This window comes from Macaca thibetana, chromosome 5 (assembly GCF_024542745.1).
Source record: "Macaca thibetana thibetana isolate TM-01 chromosome 5, ASM2454274v1, whole genome shotgun sequence".
NCBI lineage: Eukaryota > Metazoa > Chordata > Mammalia > Primates > Cercopithecidae > Macaca > Macaca thibetana.
The window spans coordinates 185315891-185341019 of record NC_065582.1 but is presented as its reverse complement, the minus strand read 5'-3'; the positions used below and the strand labels follow the sequence as shown (position 1 = coordinate 185341019).

The 25129-nt window shown below is 55.0% G+C and overlaps 2 protein-coding genes across 2 annotated transcripts in view; both read left to right on the top strand.

Annotated features, from left to right (window-relative positions):
• Nucleotides 1-13083, top strand: part of LOC126954473 (uncharacterized) — a 39102-nt gene extending 26019 nt beyond the window's left edge. Inside the window, exons 2-3 of the mRNA XM_050789976.1 lie at nt 10061-10133; nt 12735-13083. Of these exons, the coding sequence (XP_050645933.1) occupies nt 10061-10133; nt 12735-12907 (246 nt within the window). The 3' untranslated portion in view covers nt 12908-13083. The remainder of the gene's footprint in view (nt 1-10060; nt 10134-12734) is intronic.
• A 5028-nt stretch (nt 13084-18111) lies between these two features.
• Nucleotides 18112-25129, top strand: part of PDE6B (phosphodiesterase 6B) — a 43379-nt gene continuing 36361 nt past the window's right edge. Inside the window, exon 1 of the mRNA XM_050790804.1 lies at nt 18112-18579. Within this exon, the coding sequence (XP_050646761.1) occupies nt 18112-18579 (468 nt within the window). The remainder of the gene's footprint in view (nt 18580-25129) is intronic.

Genomic DNA, 25129 nt, shown 5'->3' with positions numbered 1-25129 from the left:
GTTTGACTGTTGAAGGTCCGTGGCCGCCCTGCGTTGAGCAAGCCCACCTGTGCCATGTTTCCAACAGTGTGAGCTCACTCACATCTCTGAGTCACGTTAGTCATTTTTGCAATGTGTCGAACTTTATGATGATGGTATCTTTATGGTGGTCTGTGGTTGGTGATCTTTGAAGGTACTATGGTCATTGTTTTAGGGCTCCATGAACCACACATATAAGAAAGTGAACTTAATTGATGAATGCTGTGTGTGTTTTGACTGCTCCATGGACCAGCCGTTCCTCCCTGTCTCTCTTTCCTTGGGCCTCCCTATTCCCTGAGAAACAGTAATTTGAAATTAGACCAACCAATAATCCTACAGTGACCTCTAAGTCCTCAAGTGAATGGTCAATCACAAGCCAGACATGACTAGGCTCAGTGAGAAAGGCATGTTGAAAGCCGAGATAGGTGGAAATCTAGGCTCATGCACCAAGCAGTGAGCCAAGCTGTGAATACAAAAAAGTTCTTGAAGGAGATTGAAAGCGCTACCCGCCAGAACACATGACTAAAAAGCGAAACAGCCAAATCGCCGAGAGGGAGAAGGTTTCAATGGCCTGGATGGAATGATCAAACCACCACAATATTCCCTTAAGCCAGGGGTCCCCAGTGCTCAGGCCACACAGCAGGAGGTGAGCGGCAGGAGAGTCAGATCAGCAGCAGCATTAGATTCTCAGAACCGTGCGAACCCCACTGTGAATTCCACATGCGAGGGATGGAGGTTGCACACTCCTTGTGGGATCTAACTAACGCCTGATGATCTGAGGTGCAACAGCTTCATCCCAAACCTTCCCCCGACCCCTAGTCCCTGGAAAAATTGTCTTCCACGAAACCGGCCCTTGGTGCCAAGAAGGCTGGAGCCAAAGCCTTAAGCCAAAGCCTAATCTAGAGCAAGGCCCCGACTTTTAAATTCTGTGGAGGCTGAGAGAGGTGAGGAAGCTGCAGAAGAAGACTCTGAAGCAAACAGAGGTTGGTTTGTGAGGTTGAAGGAAAGAAATCATCTCCGTAACATGAAAGTTTGAGGTGGGGCAGCAGGTACTGACGGAGAAGCTGCACCAAGTTACCTGGAACATCCCGCTGAGATCATGGATGAAGGTGGCCACGCTACACAGACTTTTTACATAGACTCATAGTTTTCTGTTGGAAGAAGACGCCAAATAAGACTTTAATAGCTGGAGAGAAGCCAATGCCTGGCTTCGAAGCTTCACAGGACAGGCTGAGCCTCTTGTGAGCGCTGGTGGCCTCAAATTGAAGCCGGTGCTTATTCGCCATTCAGAAAATCCTGGGGCCCTTAAGAATGACGCAACATGCACTCTGCCTGCTCTAGAAATGGAGCAACAAGGCCTGGATGGTAGCACATCTGTTCACGGATGGTTTATGGAATCCATTACGCCCACTGTTGAGAACTATTGCTTGGGAAAACAAGATTCCTTTCATAATATTAGTAGGAGTCTGGGCATCATGGTTCACGCTTGTAATCCCAGAACTTGGGGAAGCTGAGGCAGGAGGATCACTTGAGCCTCGGAATTCGAGACCAGCCTGAACAACATAAGGAGACGCTATCTTTATAAAAAAAATTTAAAATCAGCCAGACATGGTAGCTCATGCCTGTGGGCTCAGCTACTCAGGAGGCTGAGGTGGGAGGATCACTTGAGCCAGGGAGGTCAAAGCTGGTCAGCCAGGATCACACCTCTGCACTCCAGCCTGGGTGACAGTGAGACCCTGTCTCAAAATACATATATATATTCATTGACAATGCACCCAATTCCCAGAGCTCTAACAGAGACGTACACAGTCGTGCTGCTTTCATGGCTGCCAAAACAACATCCATTCTGCAGCCCTTGGATCAAGGAGTTGTGTCAACTTCCAAGTCTTACTATTTAAGAAACACATTTCTGGCCGGGCACAGTGGCTCACGCCTGTAATCCCAGCACTTTGGGAGGTCGAGGCAGGCGGCTCACCTGAGGTCAGGAGTTCAAGACCATCCTGGCTAACATGGTGAAACCCTGTCTCTACTAAAAATACAAAAATTAGCCGAGCATGGTGGCGGGTGCCTGTGATCTCAGCTACTCGGGAGGCTGAGGCAGGAGAATCACTTGAACCCAGGAGACAGAGGTTGCAGTGAGCACCACTGCACTCCAACCTGGGCGACACAGCAAGACTTTGTTTAAGAACAAAACAAAACAAACAACAACAACAACAACGAAAACATTTCTAAGGTCATAGCAACCACAGACGGTGATTCCTCTGATGGATCTGGCAAGTTCACCGACAACCTTCTCGAAAGGATTCACCATTCTAGATGCCATTAAGAACGTTCACGATTCACGGGAGGAGGTTACAACAGCAACATGAACAGGAGTTTGGGAGAAGCTGATCTCAGCCCTCAAGGATGGCTGTGAGGAGTTGAAGACTTCAGTGGAGGAAGTCACTGCAGATGTGGTGGAAACAGCAAGAGAACTAGAATCAGAAGTGGACCCTGCAAAGGGACTGAATTGCTGCAATCTCATATTTATCAAAAAACATGATAAACGTTTTTTGTTTTTGTTTTTTTGAGATCAAGTCTTGCGCTGTTGCCCAGGCTAGAGTGCAGTGGCACAATCACAGCTCACTGCAACCTCTACCCATAGGTTCAAGTGAGTCTCGTGACTCAGCCACACAAGTAGCTTGGATTACAGGCACCCACCACTACGCCTAATTTTTGTGTTTTTAGTAGAGATGGGGTTTTGCCATGTTTTCCAGGCTGGTCTCAAACTCCTGACCTCAGGTGATCCGCCCACCTCAGCCTCCCAAAGTGCTGAGATTACAGGCGTGGGCCCCTGCACCCGGCCCATTGTTCTATTTTTTACTTTAGAACATGTGTGGTCGTTTAAACGTCGCCAACAGTAAACCAGTGTAGACGTCAGAAAGGCTGCTGATCTGCTTGGATTTGCAGAACAGGGCTCTGAGAGCGAGGGCCACAGGCAGAGTCTTCCCAACCCTCTGCAGTCTGGAGTCTGCAGGCGAGTGCTGAGGCCTGGATTGTTTCTCTGTGAGGCCGACGCTGCTGGGGGCTCCTGCAGGAAGGGCCTTCCCCTCCCGAGTCATGCACAACTTTTCTTCAGGGTTCAGCATTGCCTCTTTTTTCCCAAAAGAAGAAAAACAATGCATTGTGGTAAAGTACATAAACATAAAATGTACCATCTTAACCATTTTAAGTATGCAATTCAGAGGTATTCAGTGTATTCATGATGGCTGCACATAATGAATATATTCAATATGTAAAAGGTTTAATATGTAAAAGGATGTAAAAGGTTTCATCTCCAGAACCTTTTAGTCTTCCCAAACTGAAACTCACCACCATTAAACATTCACTTCCCCGTCTCCCGACCCCACCCCGGCACCCACCACTCCACTTTCTGTCCCTGGAAATGTGACTTGTGACTGCTCCAAGGACCTCTTTTAAGTGGAATTGCACAGTATTTGCCCTTTTGTGTCAGGCTTATTTTACTCAGCACAATGTCCTCAAGGTTCATCATGCTGTGATGTGTCTCGGAATCTCCTTCCTTTTTAAGACTGAATAACATCCCATCGTATGAATGGAGGACATTTTCTCATCCACTCATCCCTTGACGGATGCTGAGTCACTTTCATGTTTTAGCTGCTGCGAACAGTGCTGCTATGAACACGGTGTGCAAATGTGTCTTTGAGACCTGTGGGGCAGTTTATGGTACAGAATTGCGTCTGCTTTTCTGCAGCTGTAAACAAAGAGGGAATTTTTTTCACTTCTTACTTTGTCAAGATTTATTTCACCAGAAATTGGAAGAGCTGGCAGGTTTCTTTTCAAAGTTATAGTGTCTTGCTCTGTGGCCCAGGCTGGACATGAACTCCTGGGCTGCAGTGATCCTCCTGCCTCGGCACCCGAGCAGCTGAGACCACAGGCACACACCACCACACCCAGCTAACTGGCAGGTTTTAAGGCCAGGTGTAGGAATTCCATTAATTCTAAGAGGGAAAAAAGACCAGAGTGGGAAGTTCAAAATTGACAAAACATAAAAAAGCCAGAAATATGTTATTGACACATGGTAGATGATTGACACGTGGAAGATGACTGACAACATGGAATATGATTGACACATGGAAGATGATTGACACATGGAAAATGGGATGTGCCCTGTTTTGCAGGTACAGCACACAGGTCTTGGTTAGACTGCTGAGGAGGGAGTGTGGCGCAGAGGAGCCCTGCCCCTTCAGGCTCAGGTGGGGGCATGAGGGTGGAGCCTGAAGCAGAGTCAGTGAAGAGCAAGAGGAAGGTGTGGAAGGGGGTCAGGGGAACACAGAGCCCCTGAGGAACTTAGCAGTGAGGGTTGCGGGAGGGCATCTGAGCACCTTTGTGTCAGGGGGAGGTGACCCACCTAGAGAGAGCTGTTGATGCAGCAAAACCCTCAAAGTGGTGACAGGGTAGGAATGTAAGCCAGGAGGGATGGGAGAGAGGGAGACACAGGGGATGAAGGTCTCATTGCAGGTGTGAGTATCAACATCATCAGTGCAGCTGAGAACCCAGCTCCCTCGCTGATGGACAAAATAGCCATTGATTAAAGCTTCACTCATCATCCTAATGCTGTCTCAATGGACTCCTTCGCCTTCCCCCAGATATTCAGTCACATAATCTAAATAGCAATCACAAGTTCATCTCTTCCTCCCTGGAATTTAGGCTCCAGATTCCTGTTTGCTGTCTTCCGAAATGACGTTAGGGACAGTGTTATGGTGGTTGTCTCAGATTGGCATCGCAGGATGTCTGTGAAGATGGCGCAATCCCTCCGGTCTTTGCCTAGTGCCTCTGCAATGAGACTCTGCTGCTCTGTTAAGAGGTGAAGCTTTTTCTGTGCCCCTTGAATCCAGGCTGGGCTGTGACTTACCTTGACCCACAGAGAGTGACGGGGAGCCAGGAGGGACCATCCCAGGGAAGGCCTCCAGGTCTAGCCCTCTGGAGTAGCAGCAGCCGCATGGAGCAGCTGAGGCCTCCTGGACCAACCAGTCAGGGGCGGGCGCCAGCTGCCAGGCTCATGAGAGGCGTTGCCACATCCAGCCCAGGTCAGCTGCCAGATGGCCAAGCTGCACAGTAACCATAGAGAACTGCCCAGCTGAGCCCAGCCCAAAAGCCTGACCCATAGAATCATGAGCAAATAGAACTGTTTAACCCACTAAATTTGGGAGCAGTTTGCTATGCAGCAAAACATAGCTGATACTCTAGGAATTCCTAGAAAACATAGCCTGGGACAAGGGTTAAGCGTGAATCATTTATTAAGGAGATATAATTCCAGGCAGTAGTGATTCAGGGAAGAATTGGCAGCAAAGCCAGAAACAGCGTTAGTGTCTGACACCTGGCTTATGACAAGCTGCAAAGAGACGCAGCAGGTTGCTCAGCACGTGTGCTCTCGGCCGCTTGCAAGGTGGCATTTCACCCCCATCTAGAAGTGGCAGAAAAGAACAGCCAAGAGGGAGACAGTGCCCTCCCAGCCCCCGTGACGGGTCAGCACCAGGTGGCACCACATGGACCCAGGTGGGCCAGACAGAGGTGGCTGAGGCAGAGGCCAGGAACCTGGGGGACGGTGGCCCTAGGACCATCTAAGGGGGAGAGATTACACAACCAAAACCTGTGCACTGTCGGAAAGCGAGGAAAGCATCATGCCTTCACCAGCATGCAGAGGCTGGGTGTGAAGTGTTGGGGAAGCAGGTGCTGGTCTTTCTCAGGAATGCTATTTTCCAAGAGCTTTTTGCTGGGCTGGGTGCAATAGCTCATGCCTGTAACCCCAGCACTTTGGGAGGCCAAGACGGGCAGATCACTTGAGGCCAGGAGTTCAAGACCAGCCTGGGCAATATGGTGAAACGAAACCTTGTTTCTACTAAAAATACAAAAATTAGCTGGGTGTGGTGGCCCACGCCTGCAGTGCCAGCTAACACTAATGCACAGTATTACTTTCTTTATTCTCAAGTGCATCCGTGTCAGGTAAGCTGCTGATTCCTTTCTCCAAGAGTCCCTCCCTGGCTGCATCTTTGCCCTCTGCAGCTGGGCGAAGGCTCCTTCCCAGGTTCTTGACTCTGTCTTAATCACACCAGTGCCTCCCTCCAGGGTTAACTCTCTGGGGAAGCCGCCTGGGTCCTGCCTCACTCTGCTGAGGTGGCGTTAAAATGTCAGAGCATAGTGGCTCCGTTGTGGTCTAGCAGCGAGCACTGCAGCTAGAATGAGGCAGGTGTAGCTCCTGGGACAAGGTGGCACCAGCGGCCGCCTGGAGAACAACAGGTTAAGGGAAGGTCCTGGCAGGGCCTGTGGCTCAGGCATTGGAGAGGCGTGGGGCAAAGGGTGTCTGGGCATCACCAGGGGGTGGATGCTGGCGGCAGAGCAACAGGAATGAGGGCAGATGCCAACATGAGAGCCCGAGGGTCCCCTGGAGAGGCACTCGTCTCCTCTGAGGAAGGGCGGCCAGGCCAAGTGGCCAGCGCAGGCCCCAGTGGTGAGTGGCAACGCCCCGGGGTGTTTAACTGTTCAACCAAGGCCGGGCCAGGGTGAAGGGACTCCTGGCTGCATCAGCCGCCCTGCCACGGAGAAGCTTCTGGACTGAGAGGTACACAGAGGGTCAGTTGCTGGAGGCACAGCCGAAGCCCCACTTGGAGTCAGCCGTGTGTGATGGAGGCCAGGAACCCGGGGGACAGTGCACCACCTTCCAGGTACACGAAACCCAGGACGCCATGTGACATCTGACCTCACCAGGAAGACCAGCATGAGTCTGGAACCAAGAGGCAGAAGTGGGGGTGCTCTCTACTCCCCTCTCCCACAGTGATCCTTGGGGCCTGGTGCTTCCTGTCCCTGAAACACTGGCTGGCAAGGCTGGGGGTCCTCGTCTCCTAAGGGGGCATGCTGTTAACAGGCCACGACTCAGGTCCTTGCTGCCAGGCACTGGGACTCTGGTATCCAGGGTCGAGATGGGAGAGGAGCAGCTGTCTTGGTAGAGAAGCTGGTCCCCGAGCAGCAGAGGATGTGGGGCAGCTGCACACAGGCAGGAAGGGACCTTGTGGGGCCAGGCCAACCTCAAGGTGCCCTTGCCCTGTGTCTGTGCTTGGGCAGGTGCAGCCACCCCAGCCCAGTAAGAGTGTGATCATTAGGGGCTCAGTCCCCTCACATAGCCAGGGAAGCCCCCAAGACCTACAGAAGTGATAGTCAAGGGAGAGGAGGTAGAAAGCGAGGATGGAGGATGAAGGGAGCCCCTGTCGTGGCCCAGTGAGAAGTGATGATGGAGGCCAGCTGCAGGGCTGGAGGCTGTTGTGTGCTCCACTAACTGTGCATGTCAAAGCCTTCTCTCAGGGGGACAGGCCCCAGGAACCATGAGGAGCTCCTCCCCCAACGTGGATGGAGAAGTCGGACTGTGTGGCCCGAGGCATGGACTGGCTGCCATGGTGCCTGCTCAGACCTCCCCCCTAGAGACCCACACTGAGGAGTGGGGGCCACGGCCTCCAGGCACCCCCACCACCCTCTCAGCAGAATTGGAGTTGTCTCATTCTGCTCAGGCTGCCATAACAAAATGCCACACCGGCCTGGTCTCTGAAACAGCAGACACTTATTTCTCATAGTTCTGGAGGCTGGGAGTCCAAAATCAGGGTGCCAGCACAGACAGGTCCTGGTGAGGGCTCTCTTCCTGGCTTACAGACAGCCGCCTTCTCGCTGTATCCTCACGTGGCTTTTCTTTGATACATGTGTGGTGGAGGATCTCATCCTCTTTTTATAAAGCCACCAGTGGTGTTGAATTAGGACCCCACCCTTGTGATCTCGTTTCACCTCAATTACCTCCTAAAAGCCTTTTCTGCAAACAGTCACGTTGGAGGTCAAGGCACAATAAATAAAGTTTTGGGGAGACACAATTCAGTCATATCTGACTGAGTGTGTTAAAGTCTCCAACCATGATCATGGATTCATAGCTTTCTCCTTGCAGTTTCTGCCTCACATGGTTTGATGCATATCCCTTAAGGATTGTTATGTCTTCTTGAACAACTTGACCCCTTTATCGTTATGGAATGCTTTCTCTTCATCCCTGGTAGCTTTCTTTGCTCTGAAGTCTGCCTTGTCTGGAATTAGAAGAGCTACTCCTGCTTTCTCTCCATCAGGGTAAACATGGTATCTCTTTCTTCACTCATTTACTTTTAGTCTATATGTGTCTAACTTTAAAGTGTGTTTCTTGTACACAATACATAGTTGGGTATCATTTTTTATCCACTCTGATGTAAAAATCTCGGTTTTTTTGTTTTGTTTTGTTTTGTTTTTTTATGGAGTTTCACTCTTGTTGCCCAGGCTGGAGTGCAGTGGTGCTCACTGCAACCTTCACCTCCTGGGTTCAAATGAGTCTCCTGCCTCAGCCTCCCGAGTAGCTGGGACTACAGGTACATACCACCATACCCACCTAATTTTTGGGTTTTCTGTAGTAGAGACAGGGTTTCACCATGTTTGCCAGGATGGTCTTGACCTCCTGACCATGTGGTCTGCCTGCCTCAGCCTCCCAAAGTGCTGGGATTACAGGTGTGAGCCACTGCGTCCTGCCAAAAATCTGTTTTTTTATTGTTGCGTTTAGACCATTGATGTTCAAAGTAATTATTCGTATAATTGGATTAATATCTGCCATTTTGTTACTGTTTTCTATTTGCTGCCCTTGTTCTTTTTCCCTGTTTTTTCCCACTCTTTTTCTGCCTTTTGTGATTTTAATTGAGCATCTGATATCCTCAGTTCTATTTTCTCTCCTTTCTTAGAATATCAGTTAGTGATTGCACTGGAATTTGCAATACATCCCCAGTGAATCCAAGTCTACTTTCAAATGCTCTACTGCTTCACAGATAACATGAGTTCCTGACAACAACAACGTCATCTTAACTCCTTCTTCGTATCCTTTGCGTGATTTAAGCCATTTGTTTCCCTCATGTCGAAGCATATGTGAGCATATACGTACCTAAGACACATGTAAGATACATAAGGAAGCACACATAATTGAAATGCATTGTTGTTATTATTTAGAGCTGTTATCTGTTAGATCAGCTAAGAATATTAAAAATTTTAGTTTACCTGACTGTTCCTTCTTTGATGTTCCTCCTTTCTTTATGTAGATTTGAGTTTCTGAGCTATATCACTTTCCTCTCTCTAAAAAGCTTCTTTTAAGACTTTTGCGGCCGGGCGCGGTGGCTCAAGCCTGTAATCCCAGCACTTTGGGAGGCCGAGACAGGCGGATCACGAGGTCAGGAGTTCGAGACCATCCTGGCTAACACGGTGAAACCCCGTCTCTACTAAAAAATACAAAAAACTAGCTGGGCGAGGTGGCAGGCGCCTGTAGTCCTGGCTACTCGGGAGGCTGAGGCAGGAGAATGGCGTAAAAACCCAAGAGGCAGAGCTTGCAGTGAGCTGAGATCCGGCCACTGCACTCCAGCCTGGGCAACACAGCGAGACTCCGTCTCAAAAAAAAAAAAAAAAAAAAAAGACTTTTGCAAGGCAAGTCTACTGACGACAAATTCCCTCCATTTTTGTTTTCCTGAAAAAGTCTTTATTTCTCCTTCACTTTTGAAGGATAATTTCATGGGGTGCAGAATTTTAGCTTGGTGGGTTTTTTTTCTCTCAACACTTTAAATATCTCACTCTGCTGTCTTCCGGCTGTGTGGTGCTGTGGTTCGGATGTCCCCTCCAAAACTCCCGTTGAAATTTAATTGCCATCGTGACAATATTGAGAGGTGGGACCCCTGAGAGGTGATTAGCTCCTGAAGGCTTCACCCTCATGAATGGATTAGTGCCATTATCTCAGGAGTGGGTTCATTGTCTCGAGAGTGGGCTCCTGATAAAAGGATGAGTTCAGGCTGATTTTCTCTTTGTCTCCCGGTGCTTGCGTCGCTGCTCTGCCCGCTACCATAGACTGATCCTGGCCAGACGCCGGCACCGTGCTCTGCACTTCCCAGCTCCCAGAATTGTGAGCCAAATAAACTTCCTTATAATTTACCTAATCTGTGGTGTTCTGTTATAGTGGCAGAAAAGGGACTCGGACACGTGGTTCCTGAGAAAAGGTGGATGTCATTCTTACCTTCGTTCCTCTACAGGTAAGGTGTTGGTGTTGGGAGGTTTTATTCTGGCTTCTTTCAAAATTTGTTCATGTTTGATTTTATGTAGTTTAAATATGAGGTGCCTAGGTGTCGTTTTGTTTACTTGTTTGTTTTCTTTGGGGGGAGTATTTTTTTGTATCGTTTTGTTTTGTTCCCTGAGCTTCCTGGATCTGTAGTTTGGTGTCTGACATTAATTTGGAGGAATCCTCAGTCATTATTGTTTCAGGTTTTTTGTTGTCCTTCCTTCCTTCCTTTCTTTTTTTAAATTTTATTTTTATTTATTTATTTTTTCGAGATGCAGTCTCACTCTGCCACCCAGGCTGGAGTGCAGTGGCGTTATCCCGGCTCACTGCAAGCTCTGCCTCCTGGGTTCACGCCATTCTCCTGCCTCAGCCTCCCGAGTAGCTGGGACTACAGGTGTCTGCCACCACGCCCAGCTAAGTTTTTTTTGTATTTTTCAGTAGAGACGGGGTTTCACCGTGTTAGCCAGGATGGTGTGAATTTCCTGACCTCGTGATCCGCCTGCCTTGGCCTCCCAAAGTGCTGGGGTTACAGGCGTGAGCCACCATACCCGGCCTCCTTCCTCCCTTCCTCCCTTCCTCCCTCTTTCTTTCTTTCTTCTTCTTTTCTTTTCTTTTCTTTCTTCTTTCTTTCTTCTGCTTCTGGTATTATTCGTGTTACACCTTTTATGGGTGTCCTACAGCTTTTGGATATTCTGTTCTGTTTGTTTGTTTGTTTTTTGTTTGTTTGTTTTCAGTCATTGTTCTCTTTGCCTTTCACTTTTGGAAGTTTCTATTGAGCTATCCTCAAGCGCAGAGGCTCTTTCCTCAGCTGTGTCCAGTCTACTAATGAGCCTATCAAAGGCAGTCTTCATTTCTGTTGCAGTGTTTTCTATCTCTCTGTTTCTTTTTGGTTCCTTCCTAGACTTTCCATCTGTCTGCTTACATTGCCCATCTGTTCCTGTGTGCTGTCTACTTTACCCACGAGAGCCCTTGGCATCTTAATCATTGCTGTTTTAAATTCCTGGTCTGATAATTCCAACGTACCTGCCATGTCTGGTTCCAGTGGTTGTTCTGGCTCTTCAAATTCTGGTGTGGGTTTTTGTTTTTGTTTTTTGCCTTATTTTTAGTATGTCTTGTAATATTTTCTTGATAGCCAGACATGATGTACAGAGTATAAAGACCTGCTGTAAAGATGCCTTTAGTGATGCGGTCGTAAGATGTCGGGGGAGGGGAAGCATTCTAGAACCTTCTACCCAGGACTCAGTCTTTGGTGAACCTGTGCATTGGGCTGTGAACTTCACAAGGGTTTCTCAGCTGCCCACCCCTCACCTTCTTAGGTGGGACAGGATGGCTCGAGGGGGTGGAAGTTGGATATTTCTCTTCCCCGGTCAGGTTATACTTTGGGTAACAGTTTCTCCTGAGGGCAGCTCTTGTTAAGGACAGAATGTTCTGCTGTGTTTCAAAATGATTCCATTTTCTGTCCTCCTATCTGCAGAATGAGATTTTTCTCTGATATTCACTGTGAGAATGTGTTAGAACTCCTGGGGTAAAACACACACATGTGGTGTCCGCCACGACTGGGTCCCCCCATGGTGTCCACCATGACTGGGCCCCTCCCCCTGTGGTGTCCGCCATGAGTGGATCCCCCGTGGTGTCCGCCATGACTGCGTCCCCCCCCCACCATGGTATCCGCCATGACTGGGTCCCCCCCTGCCGTGGTGTCCGCCATGACTGAGTCCCCCCCACCATGGTATCCGCCATGACTGAGTTCCCCCCCGCCGTGGTGTCTGCCATGACTGGGTCCCCCCCAACCATGGTGTCTGCCATGACAGGGTCCCCCCTGACTGTGGTGTCCGCCATGACTGGATCCCCCACCGTGGTGTCTGCCATGACAGGGTCCCCCCCACTGTGGTATCCACCATGACAGGGTCCCCCCACTGTGGTATCTGCCATGACAGGGTCCCCCCCACTGTGGTATCTGCCATGACAGGGTCCCCCGTGGTGTCCGCCATGACTGGGTCCCCCTGGAGGAGTTTGGAGTTGCCCACACTGAGCCTCCAGGGATTCATCAGCTACAGTTCAGGTTTCCCTGCCCTGGAACAAGCTCCTGAGGTGGTTTCCACTGATGCGTTTCTGCTCTGGCAAACCATGGCCCCTGATTGACAGGCCAGCGCCTGCCAGCCCCTTGCGTACCAGGTACCCATGTCTTTGCTGCTCTTTTGGTTGTGGGAAGAATTGTTGATTTTCAGTCTGCTCAGCTGACTTGTTGTTCGGGTGGGGCAGCAGCTCCTGAGCTCCTCACATGAGGCACCAGAGACTGGAAGTCCAGTTTGGGCAATGGCAGGTGCTAGACTCAGAAAGTTCCATGCGCAGGGGCTCCCCCAAAAGGCATTCTTTCCCGAAAGGCTAGTACGGTCTTGAGCTGCAGCCTGAGGCTGGTCCTGCCCAGCCACCTTCCTTTTCTCTCCTTCCACAGGTGCCACAACCACACCCTTACCTGGGGTTCCCCACCTGCTCCTCCTTCATCTCCCTTCTACCCCTCACAGGGAGTCCCCATCCCATAAATCCACTTCCTATTCTGTCTTGGTGTCTGCAGGAGAAGTCCCAGATGGTCTTGGAACGAACAAGGCCCTCCCTTTTCATGCGTGGTTCTCGAGAATACCTGAAGAATGTGCCAGGAATGTAACCACCTGGTCTAGGGAGGGACCGGCTGGACAGCCCTGGCTCTGCCTCCTAGGGCAGGATGTCCCGCACACTGTAGCCCCGTGAGTCAGGTCACCCCTGGCTATGGAACCCAGAGCACCTTTGGGATCCCTCAGCTGTGGTGCGAAGCGGGGCACACAGAGAAGGCTCCTTTCGTTCTGGGCAGCTTTTCCGAGCCTCGGGGACCGGCTCACTATGGATCCTAGGCTTCTGCTGTTCCCTGCTGCCTGCCTGTGAGGAATAAAGTTGCTTTCATAACCGGTTGTGTGAGTGTTCTGTCTCCCTGGACTCGTGCATGTGGGTTGATGCTGGTTCATGGTATTGGGAGGTCTCTAGAGTCCTCCCCTGAGGCTGAGTCCAGGGCATGCTGGAGTCCAGGGCGTCAGACAGGAGTCCGGGCCAAGTCCAGGGCGTCAGTCGGGAGTCTGGGCTGAGTCCAGGGCGTCGGTCGGGAGTCCGGGCCGAGTCCAGGGCATCGGACGGGAGTCTGGACTGAGTCCAGGGCATGCTGGAGTCCAAAGCATCAGTCGGGAGTCTGGGCTGAGTCCAGGGTGTCGGTCGGGAGTCCGGGCTGAGTCCAGGGCGTCGGTCGGGAGTCCGGGCCGAGTCCAGGGCATCGGACGGGAGTCTGGACTGAGTCCAGGGCATGCTGGAGTCCAAAGCGTCAGTCGGGAGTCTGGGCTGAGTCCAGGGCGTCGGTCGGGAGTCCGGGCTGAGTCCAGGACATGCTGGAGTCCAGGGTGTTAGTCGGGAGTCTGGGCTGAGTCCAGGGCGTCGGTCGGGAGTCCGGGCTGAGTCCAGTGCGTCAGTTGGGAGTCCGGGCCGAGTCCAGGGTGTCAGTCGGGAGTCCAGGCCGAGTCCAGGGCATCGGACGGGAGTCTGGACTGAGTCCAGGGCATGCTGGAGTCCAAAGCGTCAGTCGGGAGTCCGAGCCGAGTCCAGCGCGTCAGTTGGGAGTCCGGGCCGAGTCCAGGGCGCCAGTCGGGAGTCCGGGCTGAGTCCAGGGCGCCGGTCAGGAGTCCGGGCTGAGTCCAGGACATGCTGGAGTCCAGGGCGTCAGTCGGGAGTCTGGGCTGAGTCCAGGGCGTCGGTCGGGAGTCCGGGCTGAGTCCGGGGCATGCTGGAGTCCAGGGCGTCGGTCAGGAGTCCGAGCTGAGTCCAGCGCGTCAGTTGGGAGTCCGGGCCGAGTCCAGGGCGTCAGTCGGGAGTCCAGGCCGAGTCCAGGGCATCGGACGGGAGTCTGGACTGAGTCCAGGGCATGCTGGAGTCCAAAGCGTCAGTCGGGAGTCCGAGCCGAGTCCAGCGCGTCAGTTGGGAGTCCGGGCCGAGTCCAGGGCGCCAGTCGGGAGTCCGGGCTGAGTCCAGGGCGCCGGTCGGGAGTCCGGGCTGAGTCCAGGACATGCTGGAGTCCAGGGCGTCAGTCGGGAGTCTGGGCTGAGTCCAGGGCGCCGGTCGGGAGTCCGGGCTGAGTCCAGGACATGCTGGAGTCCAGGGCGTCGGTCGGGAGTCTGGGCTGAGTCCAGGGCGTCGGTCGGGAGTCCGGGCTGAGTCCAAGGCGTGCTGGAGTCCAGGGCGTCAGTCAGGAGTCCGGGCTGAGTCCAGGGCATCAGTTGGGAGTCCGGGCTGAGTCCAGGGCATGCTGGAGTCCAGGGCGTCAGTCAGGAGTCCGGGCTGAGTCCAGGGCATCAGTTGGGAGTCCGGGCTGAGTCCAGGGCATGCTGGAGTCCAGGGCGTCAGTCAGGAGTCCGGGCTGAGTCCAGGGCATGCTGGAGTCCAGGGCGTCAGTCAGGAGTCCGGGCTGAGTCCAGGGCATGCTGGAGTCCAGGGCGTCAGTCAGGAGTCTGGGCTGGAGTCCAGGGCGTCAGTCAGGAGTCCGGGCTGAGTCCAGGGCATGCTGGAGTCCAGGGCGTCAGTCAGGAGTCCGGGCTGAGTCCAGGGCATGCTGGAGTCCAGGGCGTCAGTCAGGAGTCTGGGCTGAGTCCAGGGCCTCGGTCGGGAGTCTGGGCGGAGTCCAGGGCGTGCTGTCTTCGTGCAGCTGTGTTGCTGTAAAGGATCACCTGGCGCTGGGTCATTTATGAAGAAAGAGGTTTCTCTGGCTCACGGTTCTGCAGGCTGTACAGGAAGTCTGGCACCAGGGTCTGCTTCTGGTGACAGCTTCAGGAGCTTCCACTCGTGGGGGAGGTGAAGGGGCCCAGCAGGCCAGGGTGGGAGAAGAAGGGTGGTGGGGTGTGGGGGCCAGGCTCCAACAACCTGAGCTCACAGGAGGTGAGAGGGAGAACTCCGCCCCACAAGAGGGGTAGCAGCTATTCGTGAGGGATCCACCTCCAGGACCTAATCACCTCCCACCAGGCCCCACCTCCAACATCAGGGATCACATTTCAACATGAGGCTTGGAGGGGACCAACATCCAAACAAATCAACAGTGAACCTGCTTCCCAGCATCTGCTTCCTGGGGAGTTCCAACTGACACCAGCCCCAGGGTCTGAGTCTCTTGGTCCTCCGGAGCTGTGGGGTGAATCAGTGCTTCTCACAGGGGACCTTCCTGTGGCTTTTTTTTTTTTTTTTTTTTTGAGACAGTCTCACTCTATTGCTCAGGCTGGAGTACAGTGGTGTGATCTCGGCTCATGGCAACCTCCACTTCCCGGGTTAAAGCGAGTTTTGTGCCTGAGCCACCCGAGTAGCTGGGATTACAGGCGCCCGCCACCACACCCAGCCAATTTTTGTATTTTTAGTAGAGATGGGGATTCACCATGTTGGCCAAGATGGTCTCGAACTCCTGACCTCAGGTGATCTGCCCGCCTCGGCCTCCCAAAGTGCTGGGATTACAGGCATGCACCACCACACCCAACCAATTTTTGTATTTTTAGTAGAGATGGGGGTTCACTAAGTTGGCCAGGCTGGCCTGTGGCCTTTTTGTGGACTTCCCCTGCCCCTTTAAATCAGGCAGCCACAGCTCTCATCTGCTGATAATCCTCTCTGTTCAACTGTCCTTTATAATTTCATTCCTTTCTACCAGCTCATTGATTGTTTCTCCAGAGAGTTGCCATTCTAACATTCATACCCATGCCATCTACATTTTAAAGATTTTTTTTGATGATCACTATGGGATAATAGGGGAGAAAATAATCTTTAAAAAGACTCTAGTTCTCCTAATCATGAGATGCTTGCTGCAGAGTTTCGGGATCCATCCAACATGGGAAATCAGAGCCTCTCTGGGATACTAGAGGGCTACGATGCACAGTTGCTCAGGTTGTGCACAACACAAGGGCACTCCATTCACATGAAAACATCTTCATTATTTTGAAAATCGGCTGAGCACTGTGTAGACACAAATTAGGAATTACCTTACATGAGGCTCTACTAATTTATGATAGCAATTATTTACGTGTTGTTATGGAAAATTGGGAGACAAAAATGAATTACTGTTTTGAGATCTCATGAAGCTTGGAAGACAGATTGGCCCTGGGGAGGCAGCGGTGGCTGCAGCTTGCAGAGAAGATTGCTGCTGAGGAGGGATCTGTGCACTCAACAGGCTCCAACGATCTGCGCAGGGCCACATGGGGCTTTGGCCGAGGACTAAGCTTGGCACGCACAGCACAAAACCCCAAGAGCGGAGCAAGTGGCCAACTGGGAGCCCCTGCAGGCTGCACCAGGGCGAGGCCCCTCTGACCAGGTCAAGTGGAGAGCAATGTGAGCTCGTCCCTGGGAGTCGGGGACTGCACCCGGCAGGCTCTGGAGGCTGATCTGGGACTGAATGCAAAGCAGGCCACCCTCTACCCTGGCCCCAAACCCAAGCACTGCAGCGGCCCCGCAACCCCTGCCCCCACCCACATCCCCACTCCCTGTCCCCAGTGAGAATTCACTCTTTTTAGGAAAAAGGGGAGGCCTCTCAGCAGATCCCTGAAAGGAAGCGACTTTGTGACTAAGCGGAGGCAGGAACGTCATGGCACAAGGGCACGCTTCGCACGCCCAGCTGGGCCCACGGTGGACGGTGGACGGTGCTGCTGCTGCACTCAGAGCAGCCCCGAGACAGGCAGCTGCAGCCCAGGGCCCGGCCTCGTGCTGAGAGAACTGTGCGCTCCAGAGGGCACCTGGCTGTCATGCACACGTGCTCACACACGAACACACACACCTACATGTGCTCACACTCACGCTCCGTGCACACACGTATGCGCACACTCATGCACGTGTGCACACGCGTCTACCAGCAGAGTGCAGTAAAAGAACCACATGAAAACCTTGCACCCTGGTTAAAAGCTTGGTGACAACACGGACGGACAAACTGGAAAAGATGGGAAGAAACCTCAAGCCCAGGATCTGGCAGCATGAAGGTGCCTGGAAAGCGGCAATCAGCGTTTTTATATTCAGGGAAGTTAGGAACACTGCCACCCGCCCGCCAGGCCGGCGCCCATGCCAGACCCAGCCAAGGTGCTTCCGGCCACATCACCCCTGCCGGCCGGTGGGGAGCTGGCCCAGGAGCCGAGTCCTGTGGGAGCAGGCAGGGCTTGCTGCGGTGACAGCGGAGAGGAGAGGCTGGGCTTCATTGCCAGGCAGCCCCCACCATTCAGGTCCTCCTGCTACCGACAGCCATGTGGCCTCAGAGCAGCGTCACCCCGAAGCTTGTCCCGGCTGGGGCCTGACAGCAGGTAAAGGCTGACTAGCGACTCTGGATCCCTCAGAGTGTGGGGGAAGGTGCATGTGGTCCCACCTCCACATCCAGGGTCCCCTTGCTGGCCTCTGGGCATTTGGGTCCTGGGTGTGCTTACCCAGCCCCCTCTCCCTGCACAGGGTAAACTGTGTCTCCTGGAGGCAGGGCCAGGGTCCCACCACCTCCCCAGCACACCCGAGCCCAGGTCTCGGCTCCCAGGAGGGCCTGGGGCCGCCTGTGGGACCAACCCAAACCCTCAGGGAGCTCCGCTGGCAAAAAGTGTCATGCTGTGTGTGGGATCACCTCCTCAGGGAATTAGTTCTCAGGGCTTGGTCTGCTGGAAGCCAAATGCCTGTGCCCAGTCGCCCATGACCCCTGCAACAGGCAGGATGTCCCCCAGCGGTTACTCCCAGCCCTCATTCCACGGGGCCTGGTTTTCCCGGAAGGTGGGAAGTCCCGGGGTCTGAGCAGAGGGAGCGCAGGCCCCCGTTTGTGGGAGTGAGTCAGCTGGCCCGCCCCCGGGGTTCCTAATCTCACTAAGAAAGACTTTGCTGAGGACAGGGTTTTCCCGGGAGTCCATGCGTGCCCGGAGCAGCAGCGTCTCCAGGGACAGGCAGCCACCATGAGCCTCAGTGAGGAGCAGGCCCGGAGCTTTCTCGACCAGAACCCTGATTTCGCCCGCCAGTACTTTGGGAAGAAACTGAGCCCCGAGAATGTGGCCGCGGCCTGCGAGGACAGGTGCCCGCCGGACTGCAACAGCTTCCGGGAGCTCTGCCAGGTGGAGGAGAGCGAGGCGCTGCTGGAGCTGGTGCAGGACATGCAGGAGAACATCAACATGGAGCGCGTGGTCTTCAAGGTCCTGCGGCGCCTCTGCACCCTCCTGCAGGCCGACCGCTGCAGCCTCTTCATGTACCGCCAGCGCAACGGTGTGGCCGAGCTGGCCACCAGGCTCTTCAGCGTGCAGCCGGACAGCGTCCTGGAGGACTGCCTGGTGCCCCCCGACTCCGAGATCGTCTTCCCGCTGGACATCGGGGTCGTGGGCCACGTGGCTCAGACCAAGAAGATGGTGAATGTCAAGGACGTGGCCGAGGTGGGTCTGTGCGGAGCCTCGGGGAGGCGGCTGTGTGCATCTCCTGCACCTGTCCCAGGTGTCTGAGGGTCAGCTCAGATACTCAGGCCTCCAGGGAGGCCTCTTATCAGGGCACAGGCTTGTTCTGTGCAGAGGAGCGAGTACCCAGAGCCCCCGCCGGGCACTGTGCCCTGGCCGCCTGCCTCTCCGGCTCAGAGCTTCTGGCTCAAGCTGACATCGTGTGGCCACTGAGTTGGTGAGGCCTGAGTCTGGGAGCCTCGGCTGAAGCAGACTCAGGCCCAAATCTGGGTGTCCCATGGTGGGGACCGTGTAGGTCGTGTGAGGACCCCCGGCTTCCAGGAAGACAGCCCAGGTGGGGGCTTCAGGGCCCTCTGGGCTGGGAGGGAGGCCCTGCCTTGGGATTTGGGAAGAAGAGGTCACAGCTGAAGGTGGTGCAGATGCCCAGAAAGAAAGGGGAGCCGGGGAAACCCCAAGTTCCCACCGTGGCAGAAGCAGCTTTATCCCATGGGAGCCAACACTGGCCGCCAGGGAGGAACAAACCTGGGAGCCTCTGAGCACGGGGGTCCAGGGTGGGACTGGGGAGGGACGAGAGACTGAGAATTGAGACAGGCTCACTGGGGTCACTGAAGGTGGGAAGGCCAGGGCCTGTCCATGCAAAGCACAGGCTGGGGCAGATACTTCCTGAGGACAGAGGCGGCCCTGGTGGGATTGGAGAACAAGTGTGGTGTGAGGTGCCTGCCAGACTGGGTGATGGCAGTGGCCAGCAGAGACCTGGAAAGGCCCTGAGGGGCTGCCTGGCAAGGAGGCTCCAAGGAAGAAGGGGGGTGGAGAAGCCCCTTCTCCATGTCCTGCACCAGTCCCCAGCTTCCTCTCCCCTTTTCTGTCCCCACGACTAAGGAGGCTGCAAGGGGCCCAGGCAGCCTCCACTCTTGCTGGATGGGTCTTGGGAATTACCCACCAGGTCGCCTGCCCAGGGGCAGGCGTGGTCCCTCCTTCCCAGGCAGCTGGGGAGGGAGTGGCAATCCTCTTTTTTTTTTGAGACGGAGTCTCTCTCTCACCAGGCTGGAGTGCAATGGCACGATCTTGGTTCACTGCAAGCTCCGCCTCCCGAGTTCAAGCCATTCTCCTGCCTCACCTTCCCAAGTAGCTGGGACTACAGGCGCCTGCCACCACGCCTGGCTAATTTTTGTATTTTTAGTAGAGACGGAGTTTCGTCATGTTGGTCAGGCTGGTCTCGAACTCCTGACCTCAGGTGATCCACCTGCCTCGGCCTCCCAAAGTGCTGGGATAACAGGTGTGAACCACCGCACCAGGCCGGAAGTGGCAATCCTCTTATCCCAACGGCAGTAAGCAAGCAGCGAGGCAGTGACCTAGATTCAGTAATCCCCGGGGTTACCTTCGTCTCCACCTCCCTCCTAAGAAGTGGGGCACCCACAAATCAATCATGCATCAGGAGCGTAGCTTACCAGGAAGCCGGGGAACTTCGCAGTGGTGGCGCCTGGGATGGACACCAGCTGCCTCCTCCCTCCCCCCATTCCCTCCTCCCTTCTCCCCTCCCTGTCCTGCTGCCCTCCTCCCTCCTTTTCTGCCGTCCTCCCTCTCTCCCTTCCTTCCTTCTGCATACGATCTCCAAGACAACTTCTCGTCCCCACCCTGTCGCAAGCCCGGGCTGTGTCCTTCTCCCGCCAGGAGTTCATCCCCTGCTGCCACCACCCCTTCACGCCGTTGTCCCCACCCAGCTGATGGTATCTCGTCCCTGCTCTGTGGGTCCCCTCAAACTGCTGGGCTGTCCTAGGTCCGTCCCTCGGCCTGGCCTGTTCCCCAGGGCTGTTCCAGGTCCTGCCACTCCCACCCCCCGTGCCATGGCCGCACCCGCCCCAGCACTGACCTCCTCCAAGGCCTCTCCCCTGCCCAGTGTAGCTGGTGCCTCTCTGAGGGGCTGGGCGTCATGTCTGCCCCTCCATTCTGTGGAGTCTTAGTTATCTCAGACTAGGGGAACAGAGACTTGAGTCTAAATTGCCAAAAAAAAGCAAATTTTCATTAAGTGCAAATTTTCATTAAGTGCATCTCAGCACCCTAAGCACTGCCAAAGGGTGGGATTCTGGGTTCACGGCTCAGTTTACAGAAGGGGAGACTGAGGCAGAGCACATCTCAGTCTGGCCCACTGAGCCCTCTTCGGGGGGTGTGAGCCACACCGGCCGTTTTGGGAGAGCAGCACGTGGCTGTGGTGCGAGAGTCCCTGAGACGGGGCGTGAGTGGCCGGCATGCCACACCCGGGCCACCCAGAGCCTCGCCCACCTGAGCCCTGTCTCCCTGTTTACACTGGGGAAATAATGTCTGCCTCACAAGGGAGCTGCAGTGGCTAAACCGGCCTGCTCCTGAGCACAGGTGGACCCTGAGTCTGCAGGGTCGGCAGGCCCCGGGGAACCAGCTCCTCCCTGAGCTGCAGCGTCTGTCCTCCTGGAGCTGAGAGTGACAGGCCAGGGCAAAGGCTGCAGTAGCCTGGCCTATGGGCCCTCTTGTCCCCAGGGGCCTGTCCCAGGAGCCACCACGGAGGGAGGGGCTGCCCAGGGCTCACACTCTCGGGCCTACAGGGAGCCCAGGCAGTGCCAGGCCACGTGGGACTGGCTTCTGGGAGGTGCAGGGCTTCAGCTGATGGCTCTAAGGCCCTGTCTGCTCCCAGAACTACGCTTGTTGTGTCACGGCAGCCCCTGGGGAGACAAGGCAGATCCCAGGGCCTGCACAAGGAGGGCGCTGCCGGAACTCAGGACTGAGCACAACCTTCCTGGAGCCCGGCCCAGGCCTGGGCGTGGGTTGTGAACCCTAAGACCTTGGGCTCAGGAACCACAGGTCCCAGAAGGTGGACACTGGGCCCTCCTCCATCCCTCCCAACATGTCAGAAGCCAACGGGGCAGCCGGGTGAGAGGCCCTGCCCAGCCACCCAGTGTCCACGGCCCCCAGACAAGCCTCTCAGCAGGAAGGAAGCACAGGTCGGGTGCAGAGAGGTAGGAGCGAGTGGGCCTGTGAGACAGCACGGCCTTCCCCATCCGCCGCTGTGCACCCCGGGCAGGGAGGCCGCCCACACCTGATGAGGGGGAAGGCCATCACCCCTTTGTGGCTCCTCAGACCTGCAAGAGTTCACGGCGAGGGCAGCTGGGATGGAAGATCCTGGCGGGCTGGGGGGGGCTTGGCCACGGCCACTAAGTGGCAGGGCAGGACTCACACCCCGGCTCTGACTCTGCAGCGGTTTCTGAGCCCGGCCCCAGCCGAACAGCCACGAACCCCGCAGTGCTGCGCATGCAGCCTCACCCTCCATCCCTCTTCCAGCTCCTCTCCCTGGGACTGTCACGGGAACCCACCCCAAAGGCCCGTCCCGGGATCCTAGTGGGTCCCCTGACCCCTGCCCCAAAACACCTCATCACAGGGTCCTGCACATCGCCAGCAATCAAGACCCTTGGACTCAGTCCTGTGGTGGTCACTACAAAGCTGGACAGAGCAGAGGCATTGAGAACACGGGCTGGGTGGGAACCCGGAGACAGAGGGAAGAGGGCGGCAGGACCGGCCGTCAGCCATGCAGAGCACAGTCGGCAGAGGAGGCGGGGGGCTTGGGCGGTGGAACGGAGGGTTGGGGGTGCTTTGGAGAAGCCACAGTGGGTGTGAAGGCCCCAGAGCCAGGCCCAGCTGCTCGGCTGTGTGAGCACATACAGCCCCCTGGCCTGCTAGAGGCAGAGCAGATGCAGGGGGTTCCCAGGAGCCTGACAGTCCACAGCTGCCGCCCGCTCCCAGGTGAGGCTCCTGGCACATGTGACCAGGAGGCTCTGGGGAAGCAGGGAAGCCCGGACTGGACAGTGGAGAGGAAGAGACCAGCAGGCAAGGACCCCCCAGCCAAGCATCACTACAGGGGACACAGAGCCCAGAGGGCACCAGAGAGGAGGGACGGGGGGACGGTGGAGGCCACAAGTTAATCTTCACCATGGTGTGGCTGCATTTCACAACGGGTGGGGCAGCTGGCAGTCGGACGGAGAGGCCGAGGGTCCGTCCCTGTGACTAAGGGGAGTTTGCAGGGCTGTCATCCCAGGAAGTGAAGGCTGGGCTGGGGTCGGGCTGCTAGCCACTGAGGCTGGAAGCTGCACCAGCCAAGCTGGGACCAAGGTGGCTGCCGCCTGGCTGGTACCAAGTGCCCATCCATGCATGGGCAGCAGAGTGACCAGACGCCGAGGAAAGGAGAGCCGGTGTCAGTGAGAGAGCGGCCGGATGTTTCCATGTGGGACTCTTCGCAGTCTTGATGGCAGATTTACAAAAAAATAAACATTCCCTGTGGTGTCAGGGAAGCTGAGGAGGGCAGAGTGCAAGCTGGGGCTTGGTACAGATGTTCCTGGGAAGTCGCTGGACCAGCTGCTCCCAGAGGCCTGACAAGGTACAGGGAAGGAGGAACGAGGGGCAACCTCACTCAAAACCATCTGCTCGGAGGAGCATAGCTTCTGGCAGAACCTCCGCGGCGGCCAAGCCCCAGTTCTGGCTGCCTGCTCTGGACCTCTAAGGAGCTGTTCCTCTCGCTCCTAAGGGTGCGAGGGCTGGGGAGACACCAGGGGGCTGCAGTCACAAAACCTCAGGGTGAAGGTCTCAGTGCTGGGGCCAAGGGTGTATCTGGCACAGGCCTGGAAGGACCAGGGAATGGGGTCAGCGGTGAAGGAGAGAGGCTGTTGGCATCAGGATGGTAACTGCGGCCCACCCACCTCAGCTGGGAGAGCTGAAATGGAGCCGGGCACCTGCTGAGACCAGTGATGCAGCCAGGAAGGCAAGGGATCCAGGAGCAGCTGTGAAGGAGAGAGGACGGCAGACGAACGGGCTGAGAGAGCATTTTACAGAGTCCCGAGCGCACTTAAATCCCAGGATGGGGAGAGACTATGAAGAAGAGAAGGTGACAAATAGTGTGAGGTTCTTGGGTGGAGGGCAGGCCACAAGAGAGAGGCGGGAAGGCTCTGTGGCTGCTCCCATACTTTCTTTGTGAAACTAGAGCTGTGAAAATGTGTGGGGCAGAGAGAAATGACAGCCAGGTCTGAGATCCAGGAAGAAACTGGTAGAGACAAGGCTGGCAAGAGAAGTGAGGCTGAACATTCATCAACCATAGCCTGTGTGACTATGGGGCACCATCTGAGGGTCACATTGTGTGGATCCTTGTGGCGCTGTCTGACGGTCACGTTGTGTTTCTGAGGGTTACGTTGTATGGATCCCTGTGGCGCTGTCTGAGGGTCACGTTGTGTGGATCCCTGTGGCGCTGTCTGAGGGTCACGTTGTGTGGATCCCTGTGGCGCTGTCTGACGGTCACGTTGTGTTTCTGAGGGTTACATTGTGTGGATCCCTGTGGTGCCGTCTGAGGGTCACATTGTGTGGATCCGTGTGACACCATCTGACGGTCACGTTGTGTTTCTGAGGGTTACATTGTGTGGATCCCTGTGGCGCTGTCTGACGGTCATGTTGTGTTTCTGAGGGTCACATTGTGTGGATCCCTGTGGTGCCGTCTGAGGGTCACATTGTGTGAATCCGTGTGACACCATCTGACGGTCACGTTGTGTTTCTGAGGGTTACATTGTGTGGATCCCTGTGGCGCTGTCTGAGGGTCATGTTGTGCTCTTTCCAGAATTGCTGGTATATGTCCAGGTGCCATGCTGTGATCTGTGTGGCACCATCTGAGGGTCACATTGTGTGAATCCATGTGGCATCAGCTGAGAGTCATGCTGTGTGGATCCGTGTGGCACTGTCTGAGGGTCACGTGGATTTGTGTGTGGCACCATCTGAGGGTCATCTTGTGTGATGCCATCTGAGGATCACATGTGGATCCAGGAGGCACCGTCTGAGCATCCTTTTGTGTGGATCCGTGTGGTGCCATCTGAGGGTTATGAGGGTCACATTGTGTGGATCTGTGTGGCGCTGTCTCAGGATCACGCTGTGCTCTTTCCAGAATCGCTGGTTTATGTCCAGGTGTCATGCTGTGAAGGTCAGCAGCCAGGGAAGGGCCCCAAGCGAGAGTGTCAGTGAGGTTGGCAAGGGATAGGTTAAAAGGATGGACTCCAGGTAGAAAGGGAGGGAAACAGTCACAGAGAATCTGAATTCAGCAGAGAGCACACATGGTGGCCACTGTAGCACTGACGGCTGGTGGGGGAGACACTGTCCAAACCGCCACAGGCACAACAGGCACCACAACAAGCAGGCAGGAGTGTGCTGTGCTTGGCTCAGGGGACGCAGGTGCCGAGATGAGCCCTTAGGGGATGCAGGTGGTGAGATGAGTCCTCCCTCAGGGACCACCCCTCTGTTTCAGATCCAGTAAAGGGATGGTTGCCCCCACTGCCCATGCTGCCACGCCTGCCAGGGCTCACTCACCCGTCTTCCTGCCGCACCATTTTTAAACGCTGGTTTTCCTTCAACGCCAGCCTACGTGGCTATGGGCAGCAGCTGCATCTCCAAGAATCAGGAAGGGAGGAGCAGGAAGGATGGGTGCCATTTAGGAGCATTCTGGCACCTCGGCCAGCCCCCAGCAGGCTTCCTCTGG